At 39.0% G+C, this 24,545-nt stretch overlaps 1 protein-coding gene across 3 annotated transcripts in view; it reads left to right on the top strand.

Moving 5' to 3' along the window:
* The window catches only part of gcgra (glucagon receptor a), a 39,695-nt gene that overhangs the window by 5,052 nt on the left and 10,098 nt on the right, over nt 1-24,545 (top strand). Inside the window, exons 2-4 of one of the 3 annotated variants that reach the window (XM_034894344.1) lie at nt 20,951-21,168; nt 22,845-22,992; nt 23,474-23,570. In XM_034894344.1, coding sequence (XP_034750235.1) covers nt 22,939-22,992; nt 23,474-23,570 — 151 coding nt within the window. In that variant the 5' untranslated portion in view covers nt 20,951-21,168; nt 22,845-22,938. Of the gene's footprint in view, nt 1-20,950; nt 21,169-22,200; nt 22,489-22,844; nt 22,993-23,473; nt 23,571-24,545 lie in introns of those variants that run through there. The other 2 variants (XM_034894343.1, XM_034894342.1) reach the window with 2 other exon arrangements.

Below are 24,545 nucleotides of genomic sequence, written 5' to 3'. Positions count from 1 at the left end.
GTGATAAGAGTTGGTCTGAATACCGCCACTGGGCTCCACTTAGCCATGTGTGCCATCCAGCTCATAGCACCTTGTCTGTAAACACACACACACATTTGTGTCCAGTTATGTGAGCAAACACAAATTAAATAATAACATGCAAAGACTATAAAAAAGATCCCCTCAGAGATTATGTAGTCCTCTCTTGAGCCAAAAAATTGCACACACACGCACACACACACACACACACACACACACACACACACACACACACACACACACAGACACACACACACACACACACACACACACACACACACACACACACACACACACACACACACTGTTTATATACACAATTGAATGGGAAGGATCAGAACCAATCCCTTCCTGTTAGCAGCAGGAAACATTTACTGCTTATTGAATAGACATTGACTCCCATGTTGCTTCGAGCCACAGTTTGATAGGTGATATTGATTTCCCAACTTCCAGGCACGTGCTGGGTTAAACGAATAAGTTAAGAGTTTATTAAATTATCCCAAGTATACCCAACAGTGTGCCAGAGCAACTCTCAGTTCCTTTAATGAAACCTCTTCTTGAAACAAGCTCTTTACCTCTAAGGGAAAATCTAATTAATTATTTTATTGGGTGATAAACAGATACACTTGCTATAGCAACAGAAATCACTTGGGAAAGTGGAGGATGCACACAGTGGTTACCTTACAGCGTTGTTGGGGATTTTAACGGATGCTTTCAGCGGGATACATCAGGCTAAACGCGTCATATAGAGCGGAGCAGATTGTTCTCTGAGCAGTGCCCTGATACAACACATTCCATCACTCAGATTGGTATGGGTGGCTGCCAACGGCTTACCTTCCTGCCCCTGTGAACAAATCCAGACACTGTTTTGCCTGCTCTGCAGTTGGAAAACGACAAGATTAATCAAACTGACAAAGTCGTACGCCCCGCATGGCAGACAGGCTTAATTGTTTCTGCAGCACCGGCCAAAAGGACAGCGCATGAGCTTTTGTTATCAAAATGAGCTAAAAACTGTTTTTCAAATAGTGATAAATATATGCATATATTTGTGTTTTCCACTGTTTTGATGAAGCATCCCAAGAGCCTCACAAACAGTAATGAATTCACACACACACACACACACACACACACACACACACACACACACACACAAACACACACACACACACTCACACACACACACACACATACACACACACACACACACACAGAACATAAGAAACCTAATATCGTAAATAAAGCATAACCAGAGATTCAGAAACCCAACGTATCTCTGCATTTCATTCCTGGTTCTGTATAAAGTTTGCTATTGCAACCTCACATCACAAAGATTCACCACATTCCCTTGACTATCAGCCAGGCACCCGAAACATTTAAATCCAGCCTAAAACCGTTTGAGAAAGTCCCACAAGGAACAGTTTGAGGATTAGATCGTCCAAGTCTGTATGAGGTTCAGAAGTGACTGTAGTTAAAGCTGGCACTGTTAAAGGAAGTAGAGAAAATAATTTATCTATTCACAGTTTACAGTTTTTTCCTATTTCTAAACATCAGTGGGCCGACTGAAGCTACACTTGCAAAACTCAAAGTACAGTCTGCACTACCAACAGTCACCTGAACCAAACAGTTCACATCTCCTGCAAAACTCATTCCAAGCAACACAACTCTTAGCACACGTCTCAAAACAGGCTCAGTGCACCAAACACTTTGAACAATCCTCACTGAGAATACACACCTGGTCGCGCAGAACACACTGAGAGTAAAAACACTGGTGTCAAACACCAATACAGAAATGGGAAACTTTCATCTTTCCAGTTAGAACAATTTGAGGGATTTCACACTACTCAATAGTATCTTTAAAGAAGAGATATAGATTTTATAATATACTAGTTTTGAGTAAGGTAAACATGGACGAATAAAAATCTGGAGTTTAGTAATTGGTCTCTAGTGATTTATGGAATCACTGGAAAATAACTAAAAAACTAGTGTTACTTATCCTGCCCCTCTCAAGCATCATGTGGCCAGTTTTTTTCACTACATTGGAAATTTGCATCATCTCTAAATACGAATTAATGTGGTGTTTCCATTGCTTTTACCTTCATTACTTTCTGAAAAACCGTAAGAACACAGTTTTACTACAGTAAAGATGTAGTGTTTTTCACTTTTTCGTAGATGTAAATGTGACCTCAGACATCTTACCTGGACATATTGGTATCTTTGCTCTTTTACCTTTTTCTCTCAAACAGACAATTGTTTACAGTTTTTCTGGATTACTAAGACACATTGCTTGAAAGCTGCTCTCCTTTTCTCTAAACTATGAACACAAAACCCCATTTTCAAGCTACATTCACAAAACCTCAGACTCTTCTTGCAAAACCAAACTTTCACCTCAAAACAGTTCAATCTGTACTCAAAACTGAAATATGTTGTCAAATTGTGCCCAGAGTCAAGCAAAATCAACACTACTGAACATTCACCAAACAACATGTAGAACAATAAAAAACAAAATGCTTAGACCAACCTTCCACTACAATACCACAGTACATTGGTACAGTTATGTACTGAAACACATAGTATTTACTTAAAGTATACCATGGTACAGTATATAGTATGTCATACAATAATTGCTGTCAACATTTACATCCTGTACTATAATGTCAAAAAAGGTAATTACCTGTTTTCTTCTATAAATCCTCGGATTATGGTGGAACCAGTGACTCTACTGATGTTTGGTTGTACCCTTTGTCCAGCCTCTCTCCTAATCATACCACGGACAAGAACATGGTCAATCACAGTAGCTCTGATTTCATCGGACATTACTGTTCTTTGTCTTCGCTGACAACCTCGACCACCTCGACTACCTCGACCACCTCGACCACCTCGACCACCTCGACCTCCTCTCACACAAACTCTTCCTCTTAGATTTCTATCCATTGTAGGGCCTCACAAACCAGTGCTCTCTGAACTGGCTTACTGTATATGTTCCCTCACATCATAAGCCACAAGTGTGATCAATTTTTAGTTGTTGTGTTCAAGTGTTGACAGCTGTGCTTTAGTTGTGTTTGACTTTTGTCACCTGTGCTCACCATTGTGCAGCACGGGTGCATCACAATGAAAATGTGTTGGCAAGTTGTGTCTTAACAGGTGAAAAGGGCTTATGGTTTTGCAAAAAGAGCGATTGATTCAATCAGTGGGTTCAGACAATAGGGTTTAATGTTTTAGCAATTGAGAAAAACTGTAATTGGTACTGTATTTGGTGTTTTTATTCATAAAGGCTTTTTGAGTTATTTTCTATATAAATACCATTTATGTTCACTAACAAGTCTAAATCAAGACACCCACTTAGGCTTTCAGCTAAAATTACAATCAGCAGTGTTTGATAGGCACCAGACTAAATGTATTCTGTTTTGAATGTGTGGTTAACATCTGAATAAAGTGTTGTAGCTCCACAGTGTTGTGCAGGCTGTGGTTAAGCGTGTAGAGTTTTGAAAACTGTGTTCTAGCAATGAAAAACGAGCTAGAGTATGCTGCTGTGAAGACTGTGACTCATGTGGACCAAACTCTAGCACAGTTTTGCCCATGTGACTCCAGTTGTGCCCACTGTCATCTAGGAATATAAAAAAACTGTAAATCAATACCTGCTAGCTGATAATATTGTTGTCATTAATAATGGCTCATCTTTTAAAGGGATATCTTGTTTATTCATTATAGAATAACTACAGAGAACTAGTTTCTGCAGAAATTTTGATCAGTGCCAAACAATGCCTTTTTGTATTTAGTATTATTATAGCGTATGCTATATTGGTTCAGACATTGTAACATACAGTACAAACAGAAATTTGTACACCTTAAACGAATGTTTAACTAAATTGGCAGTGCAGTAATTTTGCATATTTTTTTAAAAGAGGATACATTTATGTTTTGCACATATTTGTCTCTGAGTAGGGGTTTTCTTTTGGCAGCGTTAGATTATCATTTGAGGGCGTTGTTAGGAAATGTTGTCAATTTCTATCGTGAGCTATTGACTGAAGCCCACGAATGTTGATAGGTTTTCAGTTATTAGTGGTGAAAGACATTGGGCCACAACATTTAACATTCGGAAGAACCCATAGTGCTGATAACATTGTATTTTCCACAGAAATTAAAAATGTTGACATGGAGTAACATACAGAGTGCTCAAATCACAGATGGCAAAAAGCAACAACCAATTGTTGTGATTAAATTAATTATTTTCAGGACCTCCCTACAAAGACATTTGACCTATCAAATTACAGTACCAGTAAAGTCAGTCAGAACAAAAAACTCACACCCACATACTGATTTCTTGGGTTTTTCTTTTTAATTTCAGTTTGACTGTAAAATTTGATAAACAACTCCCTTTTGAAGTTTTCAAGACACACAGAGCTAATAAGTGTGAAACTTTATTGCAGTCATTGTAGGATGTCATGTTCCAAAGTCTGTGCTGCTTAATTTGGCATAACATATCAGATAGAATGAAACATTACATTAGTTCTTTTAGGAGTGTCGTACCTAGGATTGCATAATAAAAACAGCAACTTTTGTGATATATTGTTAGTGTTTTGAAGTTCCAAATATTAAACTGTCAACTGCCCTTGTTTATTTAAAATGAACATGGTATGGGACTGAGAGTGGAATGCAAAATGCCTTTGATATTTGAGCTCAATAAGGTGGACCAATAATAATGTAGTGCTCCCTCCCATATGTTAATACTTAACCTAACTTCTTTGGGTCTCTGGTAAATAGCCCTCTACAGACGATCAACCTGCCCATTACATTTAATGAGAGCTTATGAGTTGTCGATGGACTGAGATATCTAGCTTCACACTCCAGAGGTCATGACTGGAATTATGTCTGAGGACTCCGATAAGTCATGTTGGCCTGAGAGCAGCCAGTGGGTTGCAATGATGGAACACATCATTTGTGCTGTCTTGCTCCAAGATGAATCACACAATCAGGCTCAATGTGGCTTATATGATTACTCACTAATGACCGACCTACATGTTCCAGTGTTGACTGAACAGGGGCCATGTGCACTGTTCATGGGTCGCTATTGGTCAAGTTATAGATCAGATTTGAGAGTTTGAAAGTGTTCATATCTGGCTCAAATGTCACTTAACCTGCCAGTCCTGTGGGAAGTAAATTCCTCTTTAGTGCACACAGAAACATTTCCATGCAGGGTAGAGTTAAAAGCTGGAACACAGGAGAATCAATACCAGGCAGCCAGAGAAAGATACAAGAACACAAAGGTTTTGTTTTTCTCTAAAACTGCTTTGTAAACCCTGGAGGAGGTAATGGTATTGAGCCATTTGCTGTTTGCTCAGATTCACACTACGAGGCATTATAAAGAACCCCTCCTCTCTCGCAACGTGTGTGGGTCGAGGGTCAATTATAGCTCCTTTTTATCCCCAACACAGCCTATTATCACAGTACAGAGCACAAACAACAGTCACTTTATCTCATCAGCTGCTCAACTGGAAACTGTCGCAACCATGCCTTTATTGTTGGGCCTGGGTCCCGCGCCGTCCACATGACAACTTCCCTCCAGCCAGAAACAAAATATCTGTAAATTCTATTGTGATTGTTCACCTTTTTAAGTTAAATTATTACACATAACTATAAATATAAAGACGCTTCCTCATAAAGTGTTTTTAAAGTCTGTCAAAAACCTCAGGTGCTTTTGTCCCACAATTTGATGTCTCTATGTATTTATTATAATTACAATATTTCTTAAAGTTACAAAGGCTTCACACCACAAATAAAAACATTCAAACAAGGCTTAAAACAAATATTAGGAGGAATAATGAATAAATCTAATATTGTGGTAAAAAGCACATTGTTTTTAGATTATAGTAATGTCCAATACAAAGTACCCCAAAAAAGGAACCCTAACCCTTACCCAGAAGTAGCAGATGGAATTAAACTGATTGTTACAAAGATTTTACGTCTCCAGGTACGGGTTGTTGTGTCTCCATCTGAAGGAGTGTAGTGTGTTAAATTAGTTACTAAAGCATCAAAACACAGCTCATAAAATGCTTCCGATAAAAGAAAGTAAAGAGAAAAGTGGAAAAACACAAATAACCTGCTGATTATGTACCATTTAAGTCAGAAGGAGAGCAATCTTTCAACTACAATTTAAAAATCTAACTGTCAGAAAAACACATTTGATAAATCAAAAACCAAAGGTCTAAAAAGATTATATATTGCTGCAAAGGGTAATTGCTGCTTAGTGTGGGGGCTTTGAAAGCAAAGGTCTAAACCAGTAGGGGATGCAACTGTTGAAGTAAAACTCAGACAATCATTACACAATACGGTGTTGTTACAGTGTTTCTTCTTCTGTTTTTAACACTTCAAAAAATCTGTAAAGCTGAACAACCCTTTCCCTTAATTGCTCATGAAATGAATTGTGACTTTAGAGTATTTGCTTCCAATAGAGCTTTAGATCATAATTTGGCCCTCAATAGCCCTCAACCAGAAAATGTGCCAGTACTTAAAAATGATGAAACCACAGGGGTAGTCTTGGCCTACTTTTCCTCCGGCCTTGGGGAAAAGCTTAATTTGAAAATACACATGAGCTGTGTATAGGCACAGAAGTAACTGTATGTGATTTTGATATAAGATAGGGTGTGTGTGAGTGCAGTTCATGCATGGTGAGTTACTGCAACATGCAGTATCCACAGTGGAGATTTTTTCCACTACTGGGAGAGACGGTCAAAGTGCACAACTTCGGAATAATGCTCTACAGACATGAAATAAGACTATATATAGGACATACAGTATACACGCATCTGGAAGAAACAACTTTTGTTGCATTGATAGATAAAAGAAAAGAGTAGAACGTGGTATATCACATAGTATGGTCTATATCTATATTTAAAGTAGGTCTACGCACAATTCCGTTACTTCAAGATTTCAGTCTTCATGGCCTTTGTTAGGTGATTTTTTAACATATTTTTTGTAATTTTTCCTTAAGAGAGCAACATAACACTTATCTTAAACCTCTACTGCATAACCAATATGCTTAATTGATTGCAGGAGTGAACACTGCTACAGTGCTGTTTGTAGTTAGTGCTGTAACAGGGGGCTGACATAAAGGAAGGGATTTAAATTGCACACAGTGTCCAAGTAATGTTCGATTAATATCTTCCAGAAGAGTGTTTTTGTCCGTTACCTTCTATGAATGAAACCTTTCTCTTCAGTTTTCCGTTGAGGTAATTGTTAGTGATAGTTGAAAAACAACAAGTCCTCCTGCGTCACCGAAGAGACTGCTGATGTCATGTGTTTTTGACCCGAGGGGCAGGACTTGGACTTCCATATGCTGTGTACATAGCGGGAGACATTGACCTCCATCACACATGTAACACAGATACACACTCCTTGCTTAGGGCTGTCACAAAAATACAGGAAACGCCCACACGGTTTACTGTTGGTTTTAGTGATTTAATCAACCCTCTGTACAAAAGCATCTGATAAACATTGAAATACTATTTTTGGCTTACCAAAACCCCCCATCTTTTCCAAGAATAATTTTTACATTATTTTTATGTATGCATCTGTGACAGGAACCCTTCCAGCCATCAGTGCCATGATCCACATATTATAAGGTGTAGTGTGTGGTCAAACTTTCTTGCTCTTCAAATGTTTAATAAGTTATCTATGAGATAGATGTTGCAGTAATGTCAAACCCTGCTCCCAAGATTTCAGTTTCTGTGGAACAACGGGATTTAAGGCTATATTCCCAGGCTGTATGCCATGAAATTAGTTATTGTCCAATGAACTTTGTTCATCCTCGTCAAACCGTCTATTTCTATTTAGTATCGAACACAAAGTTCAGCTGAGGCTGATTTTGGATGTTCTTTTCTTTTTAGAAATCAAAGTACTGCACAAATTGAAATTGTGACCACAAAAGTGATTACAATTCATCCTGAGGGTGACATGAATGTCTACAGGAAATGTCACGGCAATCCATACTGTAGTTGCTGCAGACGGAGACTGCCATCCTTAGAGGCAAGTTAGTAAGAAGCAAGTTTGTGAAGTCTTTTTGGGCCAGGTGATACATTAAAAATAAATGTACAAAAAAAAAACTCTGTATTGTAACTCACATGCTGTAGATGCATGTGAACAGCTTGGGGAGCAAAGTTGTGACACAAGCAAGCAGTGGGAAAGTGTAGTTGAATGACTTGCTGACTTCTTCTTTGCTCCCATCTGATTCCTGCCTAGCTTTAAACTTTACAGCTCTCTCCTGTGTAGGACACGAGCATCTTACATTTTAGATTTAGTACTCAATGTAATGAATTTGGCATTTTGACATGATGAATTGAATCAACCTTGTCATGATGCTAGTTGTTCTTTTGTTTACTTGATCATACATAAGGCAATATAAAAGTCTTGCCATGCCACATGAAGTAAAGAGATTTGATTCATCACATCAACTCTGTAATTACTAAGATATCTAGAAGAATTTCATCAACACCTGTCAAAGCTCCTCTCTGGCTTTAGAGAGCTTCCATTAGCTACGCTGCATTGATGTAAACCAAACACTTCAAATTGTCATTACAAATCAACACACTGCTTCTGTTGTGTATTATCCGTGCTCTCCAGACCAGTGTTCAACTGCTAAGAGTCTTTCAAGAGCTCAAGACAGCATCACAAAAAGCCATCCAAAAGCACACTAGATCTTTTCTGCAAACATGTGAGCAAATGGATGGCAGACACTGTGAAATTCAATCCAAATCTTTACGTATGCTCTTTACAAGCATGTTAGGTTACAGGGTGTAACTTCTCCAGCTAAGCTTTGAGGGAGATAAATCCGTCTACAGCAGTGCTTGAAGCTTTACTGTGTGTGATTCCTCCTCAAAGTATTCTTTTTTTTTACCTAAGTTTGGACGTAAAATAAGACTTGTGTAAATGTAAAGACTCATCGTGAAGCAGTGATGGTTAAGGGTTATATTATTATGTTATTAGTGGATTGGGAGTAAATGTATTCAGTCAAGGGTCCTCATGAGGATAGACACATGCACATGTGTGTGCATGTGTGTATTTTGTGCTCATCTATTTAACTGCTTAATTAGTCTCTGTTTGCTAACTACATTACCTGCATTACAGCACCACCTAAATGTTTCTAACAGGAGTGTTTTGCAGGCTGACATAACTGCAGCTGTCACACACCTCTATTACAGCAAACTGTGCCATGTTGTACTACTTCCGAGGCTCATCATTTAATTTTTAACCAGTTTGTGTATAAAAAAAACAAACAGAAAAAGATAAGTACAACATAATTTTTTTATATCCATCACACATCTAAATCTTGCTTTGCTTCCCTCTTGCAGTGTCCAAGCACAGGTCAAAATGTGCTGATAGAAAGTGAATAAGAAAACGTGTGTTTAATGTTTGATTTGGGCAGCAAATGTTTGATTTTTTAATAATCTGATTTTCACCAAAAGGTTTCTGCTTTAATGATTTTTCTCTTGTTTCTTTGATTTCAAAAGCGGATACTGTTAAATTATTAGATTTCTTTTAAATAATTGTTTTTTTTAACAAAAGTCCTATTGATTAGTCAGTTGACTTTTCAGCAGAGAACCCCCCCCCCCCCCCCCCCAAGATGTAATGAATAAACTGTAGGAGGTGTGGGATTTGTTCATAGCATTCTTGATCTATATTACACCTCAAGCTATTGGAGCTGCTTTCCTTCACTCGCTTTCATTACTGCTCGCTGTTGAATGACATATTCATATCTTGTTTGCCACACTTTCTCATGAATGAGTTAATATGTTGATGCTGCATAGTGCATTCCAGTACTCTGCAGTGATGAGAGGTGGGATGTTACACTGTGTGATATTTTCCATTGTACAGACTTGGGAACTAATACGCTGTAGGTCTTGTCTGCCTAATTAAACGTCTGAAAACAAACCGGGCAAGAAGTGGTGGGCGACATACAGTCCGTGTTCATGGGTCAGCTCTGTGTATCTCAGGCTGAAAATAACGTCTGTTACTGCGACCCCAGAGTATTTGTGTGGTTATTTCATTCATAAGTGGGTTAAGTTGTAACAACTGAACCTGCAGCTCTTCATGGGAGAATACATGTCATTTGAGAGGTCCGCATCTCTGCTGCTCAGAACCGAACACGAGTGTTACCATACTTGCCTTACACTCACAGAGACTGCTTTTTAAAATTAAATACACTGAAGCCTCCTTATTTTTTTGTTGCTAACAGGCATCTGGAGACAGAAACAAAACAACTTAGCTATGCATAACAAAAAACACAAACGAGACACCTCAGGCAAACCAAAATTATTTCAGGAGCATGACAGAACACTTGAGGCAAAGTTTACATAATGATGACTTTAAGCATCTACACTGTAAGTGTGTGTTTGTGTGGGTGTCTTTGAGAGGTGAGTGAGAGTGAGTGGCAGTATAAATGAGAAGATGGAATGGCAGATACAGTATATCGCTTTGCTTCTCTCTGCCAAGCGGTAATGAGGAATTGAGTTAATTTAGATTAATGATGGTACAGATGCTAAGAGGGGGAAATGGAGTGAGATAACATGGATGTAAATTAATGAAGGGGCGGCAACTGTGAGAGCCAAGTGAAATCAAGACAAATCACCTTGATTTACTTTCTATTTCTCAGTGGGAAATTCCCCACATCATACCAACAGAATATGCATTGTGATAATGAACAACTATGAACAATCTTGGATGTCTGCTTATTGCCAGGTCACCTTGTTGTGACGTCATAAGTTTTCAAGATACTTCCTCAGCTCAAGGGAAGTTTTTCAAATATTAAAAGTCCATTGATTAAAGATATAATAGAAAGAGTCTTAATCGAAATTGTCCAAGGTGTCCTGGCAGTAATTTTACAATAGTGGCCTTTTGGGAAAATCTTTTTTGAGCTGCAGGGAATTGTTGCAAAACCGTGAGTGGCCACTGAAAAAAAATGCTGCAAAACTGAGCAGGGGCACCATGTCCAGTTCTTATCATACATCCATGGTCTAGCCCATAGATAGACTGTGATTTGGCCCAAACAACAACCTCCCGTGCTTAAAAAATCTCAAGCCAATGTCTAAGTGCCAAAAGATGCAGATTATCGAGTGGCCACTTGAGGCTGGATCCAAAAGGCAGTCAATTCATAGACCCAATGTTAAAATGCCCAGCTTTACTGCAATGTAAAACATGTTTACAACCTGGCTCATTCTCTATAGCTTATTTCCCCCTTTATATCATAATGAACATGTCTTTATATCCCGTTTCAGCAGGTGATATTGAAAAGGGATGGAGGTCTTTCAGAATAACAGGTAATGCTCATTGTATCAAAGCATGTGGTCATCCAGTGCAAAAATCTTAATAAAGTTTTGGTACAGAGGGGCAAACATCAAACTGAGGCTGCACAGACTTGTAAGTGGCCTACATTCAATTTTTTGGTTATGATCTCTTCAGGGGATTTAGGGGTACTATTAATAACATAAAACAATACCCATATCCACTGCATAAATGCTTTCACGACTGTTTAAAGCTTGTTTGGGGGTTCTCTAACGTCCCTCTTTCCTGATGCATAGGAGGAGATGTGATGTACGTACATTTTTCAGAAAAGCAAAAACAGCAACTGGTTTGACATTAAACTGAAACTGCAGAAGAAACATATGAAACCGTCGTCTGCACTGATTGTCTTTATTGTTTCCTTGGTGTTCTATACCTGATCTAGTGGTGCATTTTCAGTCATGAATGCCAAGCAGGATTGCAAGTGCACTAATGTCAAAAGATACCCAAGGTTATGGTTAGTTACCTCTTTAAGCGTCTGATGTCTGTGTTTCTATTAAGCAGCTTTTGAGCACACAGTGTGAACTCTTCCCCTGCAGCCTCTCCTCTTTTTTTAGGGCTGTACTACCTCGCTTAATAAGGTTTAAGAGATCCAGTGTATCTATGTATGGGGTCCACTTTGCTGTGCAGCTTTGCCACTGTGTATGATAAACCACGTGTTTGATAGGTTCCAGGCTTGTGGCGGAGTGACAGAGCAGGGACGAGAAGCTCAGGGGATTACTACACATAAACACTGGCGGCCAGCATCTATATGAGCTCGACATTCAATAGATGAGTCTACACATAGATGTCACATGGTGTAGGGCTCACAGTCCCTTTCATAATTTAGCAGGTCTATTTAGAGTTATCATAAACAATGAATATTACAGAGCAGGAGGGCTTGTGTAAGGTCTTCTGCTGAAAATATGCATTCAAGATTTAATGACGCTGGTTTTTGTGTGTGAAAAGAGTGCAAAGTGGGGATAGCTCTGAATGTGGCAACATTGAAAGGAAGTCAAGTCAGTTACAGTACATCCTTTACGTCTTTTGTTCTCTATCTCTTTCTATATGTCTTATCTCTATTGTTTGTTTTGTTCTTATTTTCTTGTTTCTGTTCATAGTATTTCTTACAATCCCATCACTTGTACTTGTTGCTTGCACAGTACATACATCATCATTTTTAATCTTTTTTTTTACTCTGTACAGTCTTATTTTACTCCTCATGGTGTGATTTGTCTTGTATAAAAACTTTTTCTTTTCCCTTGGGGAGACATTGTGTCCAGAGAAAGTGAAAGGGATTTTATTTCCTTGAACAGATCCAGTTACCACCGGCCTTAATAAGACAGGTTTATCATGTGGTTCTGATCAGATTTGTCCAACAGTGGCTCGTGTCCCTGAACTCTAAGCAGAGTTGTACAGTTTTAGGGCATCACGAGTAAAGCCCCTGCCAGTCATGTTTGAAAATAAAATTTTTGTCATAATTGTGACTTTTTCTGGAAAGGAATAAAAGCAGCATTACTGAATCACTCAACAGTTGGAACAAACAACGAGTTTGGCCATTTATCAAGCTACATCCTTTCACACATAACATTCAGTTGACACCACAAACAGCAGCCTTACCGACCTCTTTTGGCAAGGGAAAATGAAAATGTCACAGTAAGAACTCTTTTCTATTCCTCGATAGTTGACTCAGTGTGTTTGACTTGTCATGCTTACTTGGACGTGTTGATAGGTGCAATTGTTGTGTTCGTTTCAATCATTGATTGCTGGTGTATACCAAGTCTCAGGTAATTGGTGTAAATGTCACAGGGAGCTTTATAACTGTGACAAAACAGTCCTTTTATTCTCAAGAGACAATTCTGAAATTATGTACTAGTTGTGTGCTTTATATGCTTCGCTTGTAGACATATACAGGCAAAATTCACTGGTTTGCATTTGTTGCCCTGATGAATACAATCAGCAGATTTCCACTGAATTTAAGAGATAATTTGGGTTATACATGGTCCCTAATTTTGATGCTCGGGGGTTGGTTGTGATTATTGAGCTGGTTGCAGTGTTGGAAGAAGTATTCCGATGCTTTGCTTTGCTTCATTCACACATGTTCATGTTTTAAAGTTAAAAGTAAAAGTAGGTAAATTATCAGGAAAATGTACTAAAAGCATCACACATTATGCAAAGTGGACTCTGCCGGTGATATACCTTTGTTACTACCAATGCATTAAAATATAAACAGCGTTTAAATGTTGCAGCAGGTTTAGGTAAAATACATTCTAAGTAGCCTAGTTGTTATCATGGTTAATAGTTAAATCAATAGTAATGTATCAAATTTAATAAAAACCTTACATATTTTGTTATATTAAATGTGGGAAAACGTATACTGTTATCATTCTAATAAGTACATTGAGTTTGGTGACATCATACCACCTTTAACCTGACTAAAGTTCATATAATGCACATTATTTCCCTGAAGCAGAAGTAGAAGTGTAAAGTTGCACATAAACAAGTACCTCTCATTAGTACGAGTACCTCATAATTTCATTCAAGAAAGCACTTAAGTAAATGTTCTCACTGCCTGGGTGGATTACATGCACTGAGCTTCTCTGCTTACACACGCAAAGGCAATGTTGACCATTGTGGCTTTGTGTGACGCAATTTGCCAAAACACTCAAAAGTGGCATGAACAGAGATCTTTCAATTGTACTTGACTTTACTATTCTAAATTAGCAGTTAATTAAGTGCATTCTCTCAATTTAATGAATGCAGTGTTTCTGTCTCCTTTAGACTATTACAACCACTTTTCAGTGCAATTACATTTTCTCAGATTCTGATTCTTGGCATATTATGTCGGATATATATTGTAAAGACTATACTTTTGGCTTGACACATTGGCAGTGACTGAGGTCTGCTGTGTGGGCCAGCTTCATGGCTGATGAGATGTAAATTAAAGGTGGGATCTGTAGTTGGAGCGTGAAGGTTACCACAGAAACTGCAAATTATACAAACTATGCAGAAATTTCCTCAAGTCATTTTCCCTTCATCTTTGTGCCTGCCAGTGAATAATATCAGCAAGTACAAAGGCAGAAACAAAAAAGCTACATGCTGAGCTAAGCTGATACGAGACTGTATCTACAAGATGGCGCTTTGCTGAAACTGGCAACAATAGTGGTCTGTAATTAATCGGGTTGTCAACTCAGGCAACGGATCTTTGTTCATTTTGTGTTAGAAGGCTACGGCACAGCTGGAAAGTGTTGGCGTTTGTTATCAGGAGATGTGATTGCCCTGGCTTGGCTCATGGTCAATATAATCCTTTTTTTAAGAGCAGTGGGCCTTGTGTAATGGAAATCTTAACAGTTCTGTGATGAAGAGGTCACAACAGGTTCTCCCAGGAGGAAACTTATACCTTTGTGTGGGGCCTGAAGAATCCCCTCGTCAATAGAAATCGACTGAAATAAGCAGCTACGGGCAGATAAGGTCAGATTTGGAGGGAGGAACACATTTTCTTGTTATTCATGGAGTAGCAGAAATCAGGGAGAGTTTGATTATGGCCATACAATGTAGTGTAACAAATGGGAGAGAGGATTTATTGTATAACAAATTGTATAGCATGTCATCCGAGACCAAGTCAACACTAACGCTGAATCCCATTTCTCCATCTTACCCCTTACCCCTAGCCCTTGGCCCTTGAAACCAAGTGGTAAGGGCTAGGGGTGAAAACATACCCCAATGAAATGGGACACCACTTGGTTACATCACCATGCAGTATTGTTGATCACAAACTTCCAAGATGCGGTCTGCAAGTGTGTCTATTGCGTGGGTTTTGACAACAGTGTCATATGCATTTATATATTTGTATATTTTTTAGCTATTTTATGTTCATTTTGGTGGTGCAGAGACAGATATTCTTATCTGTGTAGTACTTAGGTCTGTTTGCAATGCATTTGTGTATACACACATGGTCAATTGTATATCTGTTTCAGTTAACACCGTTTTGAATGACATTGATATTCAGATTTCTTCTTAAACAAAAATCTGTATTTATTGCCCAATAAATTAAACATAACAGGCAAAAACAATATATAAAAGATGTTATATTACAGAAACATAATCAACTATTATATCCATAACTTACATGTCACACACATAAAAAGGCACTCAAATGTGTAAAACTAAAAAAAGACACACAAGACCACAAAAAAACAAATAAACTACAGCTTTTCTGATTATTCCATACCAGTCTAATGCCTGTTGGCCAGTACCACCCCCACATTTCTTTCACCAGTGTCCTTTATCATATACAACAACAACGAACAAGTACATGAACAGGAATGAATTACAATTGATTACAATAATACAGTACCAATGCAATAATGAATAGCTACAACATGAACACATGATTTAAGAAACTTCTGCTCATTTTCAGCCAAAGTGGATCACCTGCTATGTTTCAATTAACAACATGGTTGCAAGTATAAATGCGCAGGACTATATAGAGCACAAAACAAGACCTTCATCATTTTTAAATCAATTATTTAAGCCGAAAATACTTACATTTATGGATCTCTCTGATCAATCTGGCAGCCATTATTGCTTGTTGCAACCCTCGGTTTCAAGTAAGTTTGCGTCCTCACTTGGTTCCAAGGGCTATAAACCCCTTCGTCATCCTTTCGTCTACCCCTAGCCCTTGATCAAAAAGAGTATTGGGGCAACACCTACTCTCGGCTGAACGTGCAAAACTTACGGGAAAGGGTAAAGGATAGGGGGAAGATAGAGAAATGAGATTCAGTTTAAGAGTAGATTTTATCGAGACCAAGACAAGACCAAGACTTTGAGAGTTTGAGACCGAGTCAAGACCAGGTTTCTGTTAGACAACCAGAGCTTCTCCTGTCTCCTGCATTCACTTTTTTGGGAGTATGTGTAAAGGGGGCAGGGAGAAGGGCATTTACAATATCAAATTAGATTTAATTCAAGTTATTGGTTGCCTTTGCAAGGTTTAGCACATAGGCATAAATTAGACAATGCACAGGCAATTTGGCAGTTGTGGTCTCGACCAGTCATGAAATAAAATCCTAAATCCTCTTTATCTGAGACAGAGACAAGACCGAGTTAAAATGTGTTTGATTCCGGGACGAGAGCTTCAACAATTTGTCCTTAAACTGGTCTCGAGACTACGACCGAGCTTGAATTTTACAACACTGGTTCAAGCCACAGAAACAGCATGAAGGTATGACGACACATGTAGTTTTGATATTAAAAAAAACCTCTAATGCTAAGCATCAAAACTGCATTGGCCTTTAGACTTTTGTTGTCAAAATACACATTAGGCAACCGCAATGAGAAAAACAAAATAATCCAACTGTACAGCCAACAGAAATGCCATTTTGCCAGCACAAATCCCAGCTTTTGTCATGACTAGTGACTGAATAGTGAGAGGATGAAGTCAGTTAATGTATTTATGATTTTGGGGTAAAAACTGTCTCTTTAATGACAAACAAAGAGCCATTGAATTCAATTTTGGTATTGTTTTTTACTATGATAATACTGGATTTTTCTAAGACTGATAATGACCTTAATCCAAAAACATAACCTCATTGCGGACGTAATACAATAATATTAGTCAATATATTGGCCAGGATAATTTATCATTCACCTATTTCTATAATCTCAAAAAGTCCAATGTGGGCTCATTCTCTGCAGTGAGGATTACTATAAATCTTTAAACTGCACGACAGAAACAGTGTAGGATGGGGAACATTGTAACAGAAAATCAAAGGCTCCCTGTAGGTTTGATGAACACACACCATGAAAGAGTGTATGAATCAACATCCAACTCTTCCCACACACATGTACAACACAGAAAAGCCCCACACACTCACCCTTACACAATACAGGTACATCTCAAATGTTATACAACCATTTGCCATTGATTACCACCCACATTCATCAGAATGCTTTCAGAAGAGGCTTGGATCATTCAGTTGCTGGGTCACTGCATGGAGCCGTGACCCAAACAGGACACAGATGAGTCGCACTCTGCTCTCTCACATTGTACCAGGGTGAGTGGCAAACATTTTGAGCAGTTCATAGGTTAGCCTAATTACACAGATGCTGAAATCTGTACCACTGTATTTCACGTGTGTTTTTTTAGGCTTAACACTATTGCCATACAGTATGTTGCAAACACTACTGTTTTTGTCCTGTTTTGTGTAAAATAGACACAGTACATTCTTCCCGGCCATGTTTAATAATGAAAAATAGCTTGGGTGTGGTAAATGTAAATGCATTTTATATATTGACTAGAGGCTGTAAATACTTTATGTTTTCCTCCCAGTAAAACATCTCTGGAAGCTAGGGAGAGGAGACAGGCGATGAATAATAAAATACTTAAGTCACTGCTGTGTGTTACTATTAACATTAAGTGATCCCTTGTATTTTTTGCACAAATTTTATAATTTCATAAATGTTGGAAAAATTAGACAATGGGCTACTATATACTGGGCAGTAAAATAACTGTGACTAATCAGTTCTTTGCACACAAAAGCACAAAGCATGTAAATAATCAAGTGATGGTGTACCCGCTGACACATTTGACTTGCATACTCATTGAAATACTGTACAATGTCACGTTGTTGCTTTTGAGCATGTTTCTAAAATGCCTGCAGCATGTTAGAGCAGCTTCTGCCCAGTTGTGGAATGTTTCCCCAAGGCAGGGAAAAAGGACACTTAGGCAACCATTTCATCAAAATTCCCTGAGGCACGGAAAAGGTAAAATGTGGAAGTCTACGTAAGAGGCAGAGGATGAGCAAGACCTTCAATTTGACACATTTTCCAAACACAGCTCAGCAGAGAAACGCCAGCAGGCGGCAAACGATTAGCCAAGCAGTGCATGTGATACCCTCTAACAACGACTGAATCCCCTCAGACAGAGTGACCAAATTAAGCTACAACCATGATGAGCATGGTTACTTGGTTATTAGCGTTGGACTAAGCATGTGTATACTATGCAACATTTTTTTTTAACTAGGGGTGCTATCCCTCACAGGCACATCCTGGATTATGCAGACTTAAAAATAATTTTATACAGACATTTAAAGTAACATCTCCCTCAAAAGTCTTAAGCTCTGTTAGCTATTGTTGACTATCATTGGGTTGATTTTGTTGTGTGGTGGTGCATTTCTTTTACTGCTACAGCACAGTTATAATGTAGTTGGAATGCAAAATGTTTTTTTAGCAATATAAAACATTGACAGTTGACTTCAAGACTTGGCAGCAGTGTCTCAGGATCATAGAGCAGTATCGTTTTTATAGATACACATAGAATCACAGATGTTCAGGCACAATGGGAGAAGGCTATTGCATAGAGAGAGTTAAAGTACAATATGTGTTTGGATGATGCAGAGAGCGGCTGCATTCAGTGTTCATGCATGTTTAAGATACACATTGACACTGACACACGCTCCCAAAAATAAATGGATTTTTGCTGTTGAGTTCAGGCAGCTAAAGTAAAGCTTCCTCTTTGATTGTTGTAAAGGTAGTCTTCCCAGCCAAAGGACATTTAGCTACAAAAACCTCCTTAGGAGAATTCAGATGTTTTTTGCAACATTTTTGGGGTGTGATGAAACTGCAAGTCAAACCGCTGATCCACTTATATTTATTATTTGCGGATTTGTCTTTCAATAAACAAAGGATTTATTTTTCCAAAGAAAACTTTATTTTTTTTCTTCTATAGTTTAAGAAAACAGGACATGCAGCATAGGGCTGCGGGTTGGAATCAAACCTGCTGTGGTAGGGACTGAGGCTTAGGACAAGGGGCGCACGCTTAACCAGGTGATTTATTTACTACTACTATTTTCCGTCTTCCCTGCAGCAGCCAAGAAGCATAAGGCGTTACAGCTTTATGCTCCGTCTCCTCTGAACGATGCTTCACCCCATTATCAGATAGTGAGACTCTTATCCAGCAATGTCATACTTCATACATCTGCAGCCCTAAGGTATGAGGCATGGCGTGCTTTGCCAGGGCTTATTTAGTCAGAATACACAACGTGTTATAGCTTTAGAGTTATGCTGCATCTATTCAGTTGAGGTCTCTGTCAGATATTTCAGAAACAAAGCTAGATTAGTGAATGATGCTTCAGTAATGATACATACCCAGAGGCCTTATCAATGGCAAGAAAAGTTGTACACCATGATTGATGCAGGAGATTTTCGCTTTTACTAGCCTTTCTGAATTTGGAAAGTTGCGTGATAGATTGTTGCTCTGGGACAATTTGTGAACTGGACAGTTATTGTGTTTTCCAAGAGGTTTGTTTTTAATCCTGCTCCCCTCAACCTGCATTCATGCACGCATACTCCCCTTTTGTAATTTTATTTGTTAGCCAGTGTAATCAAATTAAAGGTAAGTACTCTCAAACAAACAACAGTAATTGTTAGTGGTCATTGTATTGAGCCATCCAACATGCACTTGAACAAAGAGCAGTTGTTATGTTGTTTGGGACATTCAAGGAATTTGCGTCATTCGTTTGTGATTGTCAGTGAATTTTTTTTAGAGAAATACTAATAAGGCATTATTTAAACAAATAGCTGTCTGTCCTTGCAATTAAACGGAGCAATGACCTTTTAGTAGTTGTGTTGAAAAAAAAAGCATCACACATTGAACCCAGGCAGCGGTGACACTTGGTAACTTGTAACATGATGAGAAACACCAAAGGAAACGTGCCCAAACTATCAGAGAGGTCCCTCTGGCTCTGCCTGACTCGCAGCCGTTGTTCCACCTCTTAAATCTGATGTGCAACAATAGAGATAAGAGCTCCAGGTTATTTCCTGGAACAGAGAGCTCTCGGGGCTAAACAACACATGTTCCAGGGGACCTTGATGGGTCTGTATCCACAAGCCAAGCGATTCACAGCTTACTGGGAGTCCAGAGTTGGAGCTCTAACAGGATATCATAACAGCAAAATATACAAGCCTAATTACTCTCGCACCTTCAAGCCCATTATTTCCATTCCAGCTCCCATCTAATGGCCGATGTGATTCCCATCGTCCTGCATTAAAGGCATCCAAGCAGACATGTACGAGACAAATCTGCACAAATAAAGCACAAGAGACTCACAAACATATGTCCTCAGGGTGTGTCTTCTCTCCTGTTCTTGCTTTTTTTAAAGCAGTGAGCATTTCAAGCAATGAATGCTTATTTTAGGAAATGCCTTTGTTTGAATTTAGCTTTGGGGCATTTTGTGAAGTTACATCAAAACAATATGCAGATACAAAATGAATCAAAGCAGAAATTGGCCACATTCCTGATGTAAAAATTTGAACCATGGAAAGAGAAGGACCTTTGGAGTAATTTAAGGTCACAGAGTAGGATTAAACAGAAATGTTGTCAGTGTGGTGTTAGTGGTTAGTCACTCGATTGTAGGACACGCTTCACTTCAAGAGATTTTGTTTAATTTGGGCTCCATATTTTTGCTGAAAACTTTTCAAATATGTGGCCAATGTTACTAGTGTTGAGACATAAAAATGGTGTCAGAAAGAGTTGAGAAATCTTTATTTTTTTTCTCTGTCTCACGCTCTCATTTTGACAAACCCTCTCTCTGTTTCTCTCTCCTTTTCAACATCCCTCCTGCAGGACTTTACCGAGCACTAAGTCTGGTTAATCATTGCTCCTATTTGGTGCTAAGTTGCAGAAAGTGGTGCAGGCCCACCGGTGTGTTAGAAAATGTGTTTGTGGGAAGCCGTATAATCAGGAGCATGTGCTCACCCACATGCGTGTCAGCCTCTCTACTGTATCCGGACACATGCTTAAATGTCATGCACTCACAGAATGATGCCTAAAAACTTTCTCTGGTAAGAACTTACACTTACAGTACAGAGGTTTGGTTTAACAGAGCTCGATGCCCAGTCTGGTGTGATTGATATAATTTGGCTGTTTGTTATTTTTTTTAATGCAATTTGTGTAAAGCATGAAGAGAATGCACTTTTAACATCCTAATGAGCCATAACGGATCCTGGAGTTCTTGAATCAAAGCTGATATCTCATACCAGATATGCTTCTCTGTTTTCAGCCACCTATGTAACACTGTACATCAAGTTTAACAGCAGTAGAAACTGTATTGTGACTTCAACATGTCTGATGGCGTTAGGAGGAAAAGAGTCAGTGCTGTAATATCAGTTGGACTGGGCCTGACCTGACGTCAGGCCAGACAAGAGTAGTTCTGATCCCTGAGGCGCCCAGGGCAATCAGTCAGAACTACAGCTAATGCTAACTGCATCCTGTGGTCATTACACTGAACAGGCCATTAAGAAAGTATGGCTCTTTGATATAGATATCATCTGGAAGTCTGACTTCCAGTAGAGCTTTGTAATATATAAGGTGGATACTTACATTGTAACTGGAAGCATCTGGTGGCTAGTTCAACCCATACTTAAGAAGCTTGTTGACATGTTTAGTCAATACGTACACTACCGGTCAAAAGTTTGGGGTCACTTACAAATTTCCATACCACTCCATTATAGACAGGATACCAGCTGATCTGAGTGGGTGGCTGATCTTTAAAGCAATATCTACATTGCCCATTATCAGCAACCATTCATCTAATGTTCCAAAGGCACATTCTGTTAACTAATCTGATATCATTTGATATGTGATGTCACAATAAAAAACTAACTAGAAAAACAGTGGAGAACCCTTTTGCAATTACTGTATGTAAGCACACAATGTAATCTGACAACTGCTGCCCTGGTTAAACACAACAATGCAACTGTTCTCAGATGGTATTCTGTCTACAATGGAGTGCAATGGAAATTTCTAAGTTGCCCCACTCTTTTCTCCGGCGGTGTACACTAACAAAACATCTGAATTTTGAATTAAATTCAGACTTTCTTAAGGACATGCATTACATACTGTACATCTGTCATGACACATTGTGCTCTTATCTCTTGAACAAACACCATACCCCCAGTAAACAAAAGCAGTTCCAAACATATCAACATAAGCCCATCCTCCTCCCTGCCACAAGACTAGAACAGAATGGAATTTGAAACGTTTTAGCCAAAAATGTTTCCATGGTCAAGGTGTTTTTTGCAGAAACGTTTCAGATTTCGTTCCGTTCTCTTGCTTCAAACCAAATCTCTCTGTGGGAGTTCGCACCATCGATCAATAGACAGGTGAGTGACCTCTGGCACACGCTGACACACACTTGACCAAACACTGACTGAGGCTTTAGCTGAAGGTGGACAGACCAACGTGAGTTCCTGGGTGAGTGTAGCTCGGCTGAGCCACAGCTGTCTCATCATTGGTACAAACAGCAATTCCTTGAGGCCATGTGTTTGATGTTTTGGACATGTCTAGTTCTGGCTAGCCCTCCTGCTGCATGTTCACCTCGCTCAAATCTTGTTGTAATTATGACACAGCCTTTTCCTGTTTTGGTCCTCCTCTGTTTCGCATGGCCAAGTTGAGCCGAGGTAATAAGTGGTGTATGTGCAATGAACTTTGAAGGATTGTTTATCTCTGTGTCATTCAGGCTGTGTGGCGAGCGTAAATAAGCCCCCTTATGAAGTGAAAACCCTTCCCCCTCCTGCAGTATCCCATCTCAGCACCAACCGCAGGAATAAGGGATGTCACGGCTGTTTGTCTTTTCAGCAATGCTGATTGTCTCCTGCAGCATTGAGGTAAGTCCCGGGAGCATGCACAAACACTCACACAAAGAGGTGCATATACATGAATACCCGTTTTCCCAGAGGCAAACAGCATCCCTGTAAGTCTGTGAACTCCATTAGTCACTGGCCTTAACATTGTGGGGGTGGCTGATGTTTCTTTTGCTCTGCTGCCTCATGAAACAAGCCAGAGAGTTGTGGTGTGGAAGCCTATACAAACTGACCCCCCTTTTTTAATGACATGTTATTATAGTGTACAATAGATCAGCTTGTCCATACAGACAACGCATTAGAGTGGTACATAGCTTCGTCTTAATGGATTATATCCCCATCCTAAAGATGACTTGTTTGACAGCTACATTGGATATATGAAGTGAAGTAAAACAAATGAATACCAATTCAGGTAACACCCTTTTTTGCCTTGGTTTGTGTGAGGTGAATAACCTTCATCGTGTGACTGGACTTTGTTGTTGCATGTGTTCCATCGTTTTCTTAGGTGTCTCCTGCTGTTTCTCTGGATAAGTTGAAGGAGAGTTGGAAACTATACATGGAGGAGTGTGTTCGCAACAACAGCCGAGACCCTCCAAGCAACGGTAAGCTTAACATACTGAAGCTCATTTTCAATGGTAAAACCTACAGTTACTTTTTAATTTAAAATGTTTGGAGCCAGTGGAAACAAGCCATTAACACAAACCTGGAATATTATGATGTTCTACATTTGAAATGTAGTAAAACTTGTTAGCATATAGTCATATCATTTAGAACACACTTTTATTCGAAGTAATGTTTCCGGCCACCTGCTGAATGTAAGTGCAATATTCTCTCCTTTTACCTCTGTTTTTGTTCACCAAAAATTGTCAGTGGGTGTCACCTTTCACACACAAGTAGTGGTGAGCCACTGGTAAAATAACAATTGTTGATTTTAGGCAATGTAGGCATCAAGGTTCTTATAGATACAAAAAACTTTATGATAACTTATGATAACTTGATTTCTGAAAGATGAGATATGAAAGAGATAAATATTTTGTATACATGTACATATTTTATATAATTTGCATTCACAGAGAGAAAATCAGCATTTAGCCTCATCTTGTGGTGCAGTGTCAACTAACCAATGCAGAAGTGCTGACAATGATTCGGTCGCACGCTGTCACCAAACCGTTGAAAAATCACTCTGCTTGCAGCCGCTCCAAGTTTTTAAATTTGTTGCACCGCACTCTCTGCTTTCTGGCTCCACCCATAGTGTTTAACTGCTTGTCAAATGCTGCTCTTCAGTTGCATTATGGTCTGTTAGCTTGTGGAATAGAAGCGAAGACCAGTGACGCTCCAACTTCATCAAACGTCCGCTTCCCACACTGCACACAAAATCACACCACTACTGTAGCACTCATACATTTGTCCTGTCACCCCATAAGTGCATTGAATTAGCGGGCGTAGAGGAGATGGGACGTTACACACCTGAACTTCCATTTGCCCATACACTACCAGCTAGCACTGTTTGTAACCTCTGTTGAGAAGATGAAAGGTATGGTAGAAGCAGAGTGTCATCTATGGAGGACTTTACTCTG

The sequence above is a fragment of the Etheostoma cragini genome, chromosome 15 (assembly GCF_013103735.1).
Source record: "Etheostoma cragini isolate CJK2018 chromosome 15, CSU_Ecrag_1.0, whole genome shotgun sequence".
Classification (NCBI taxonomy): Eukaryota; Metazoa; Chordata; class Actinopteri; order Perciformes; family Percidae; genus Etheostoma; species Etheostoma cragini.
The sequence above is the reverse complement of the archived record's forward strand: the minus strand, read 5'-3'. Positions and strand labels throughout refer to the sequence as shown.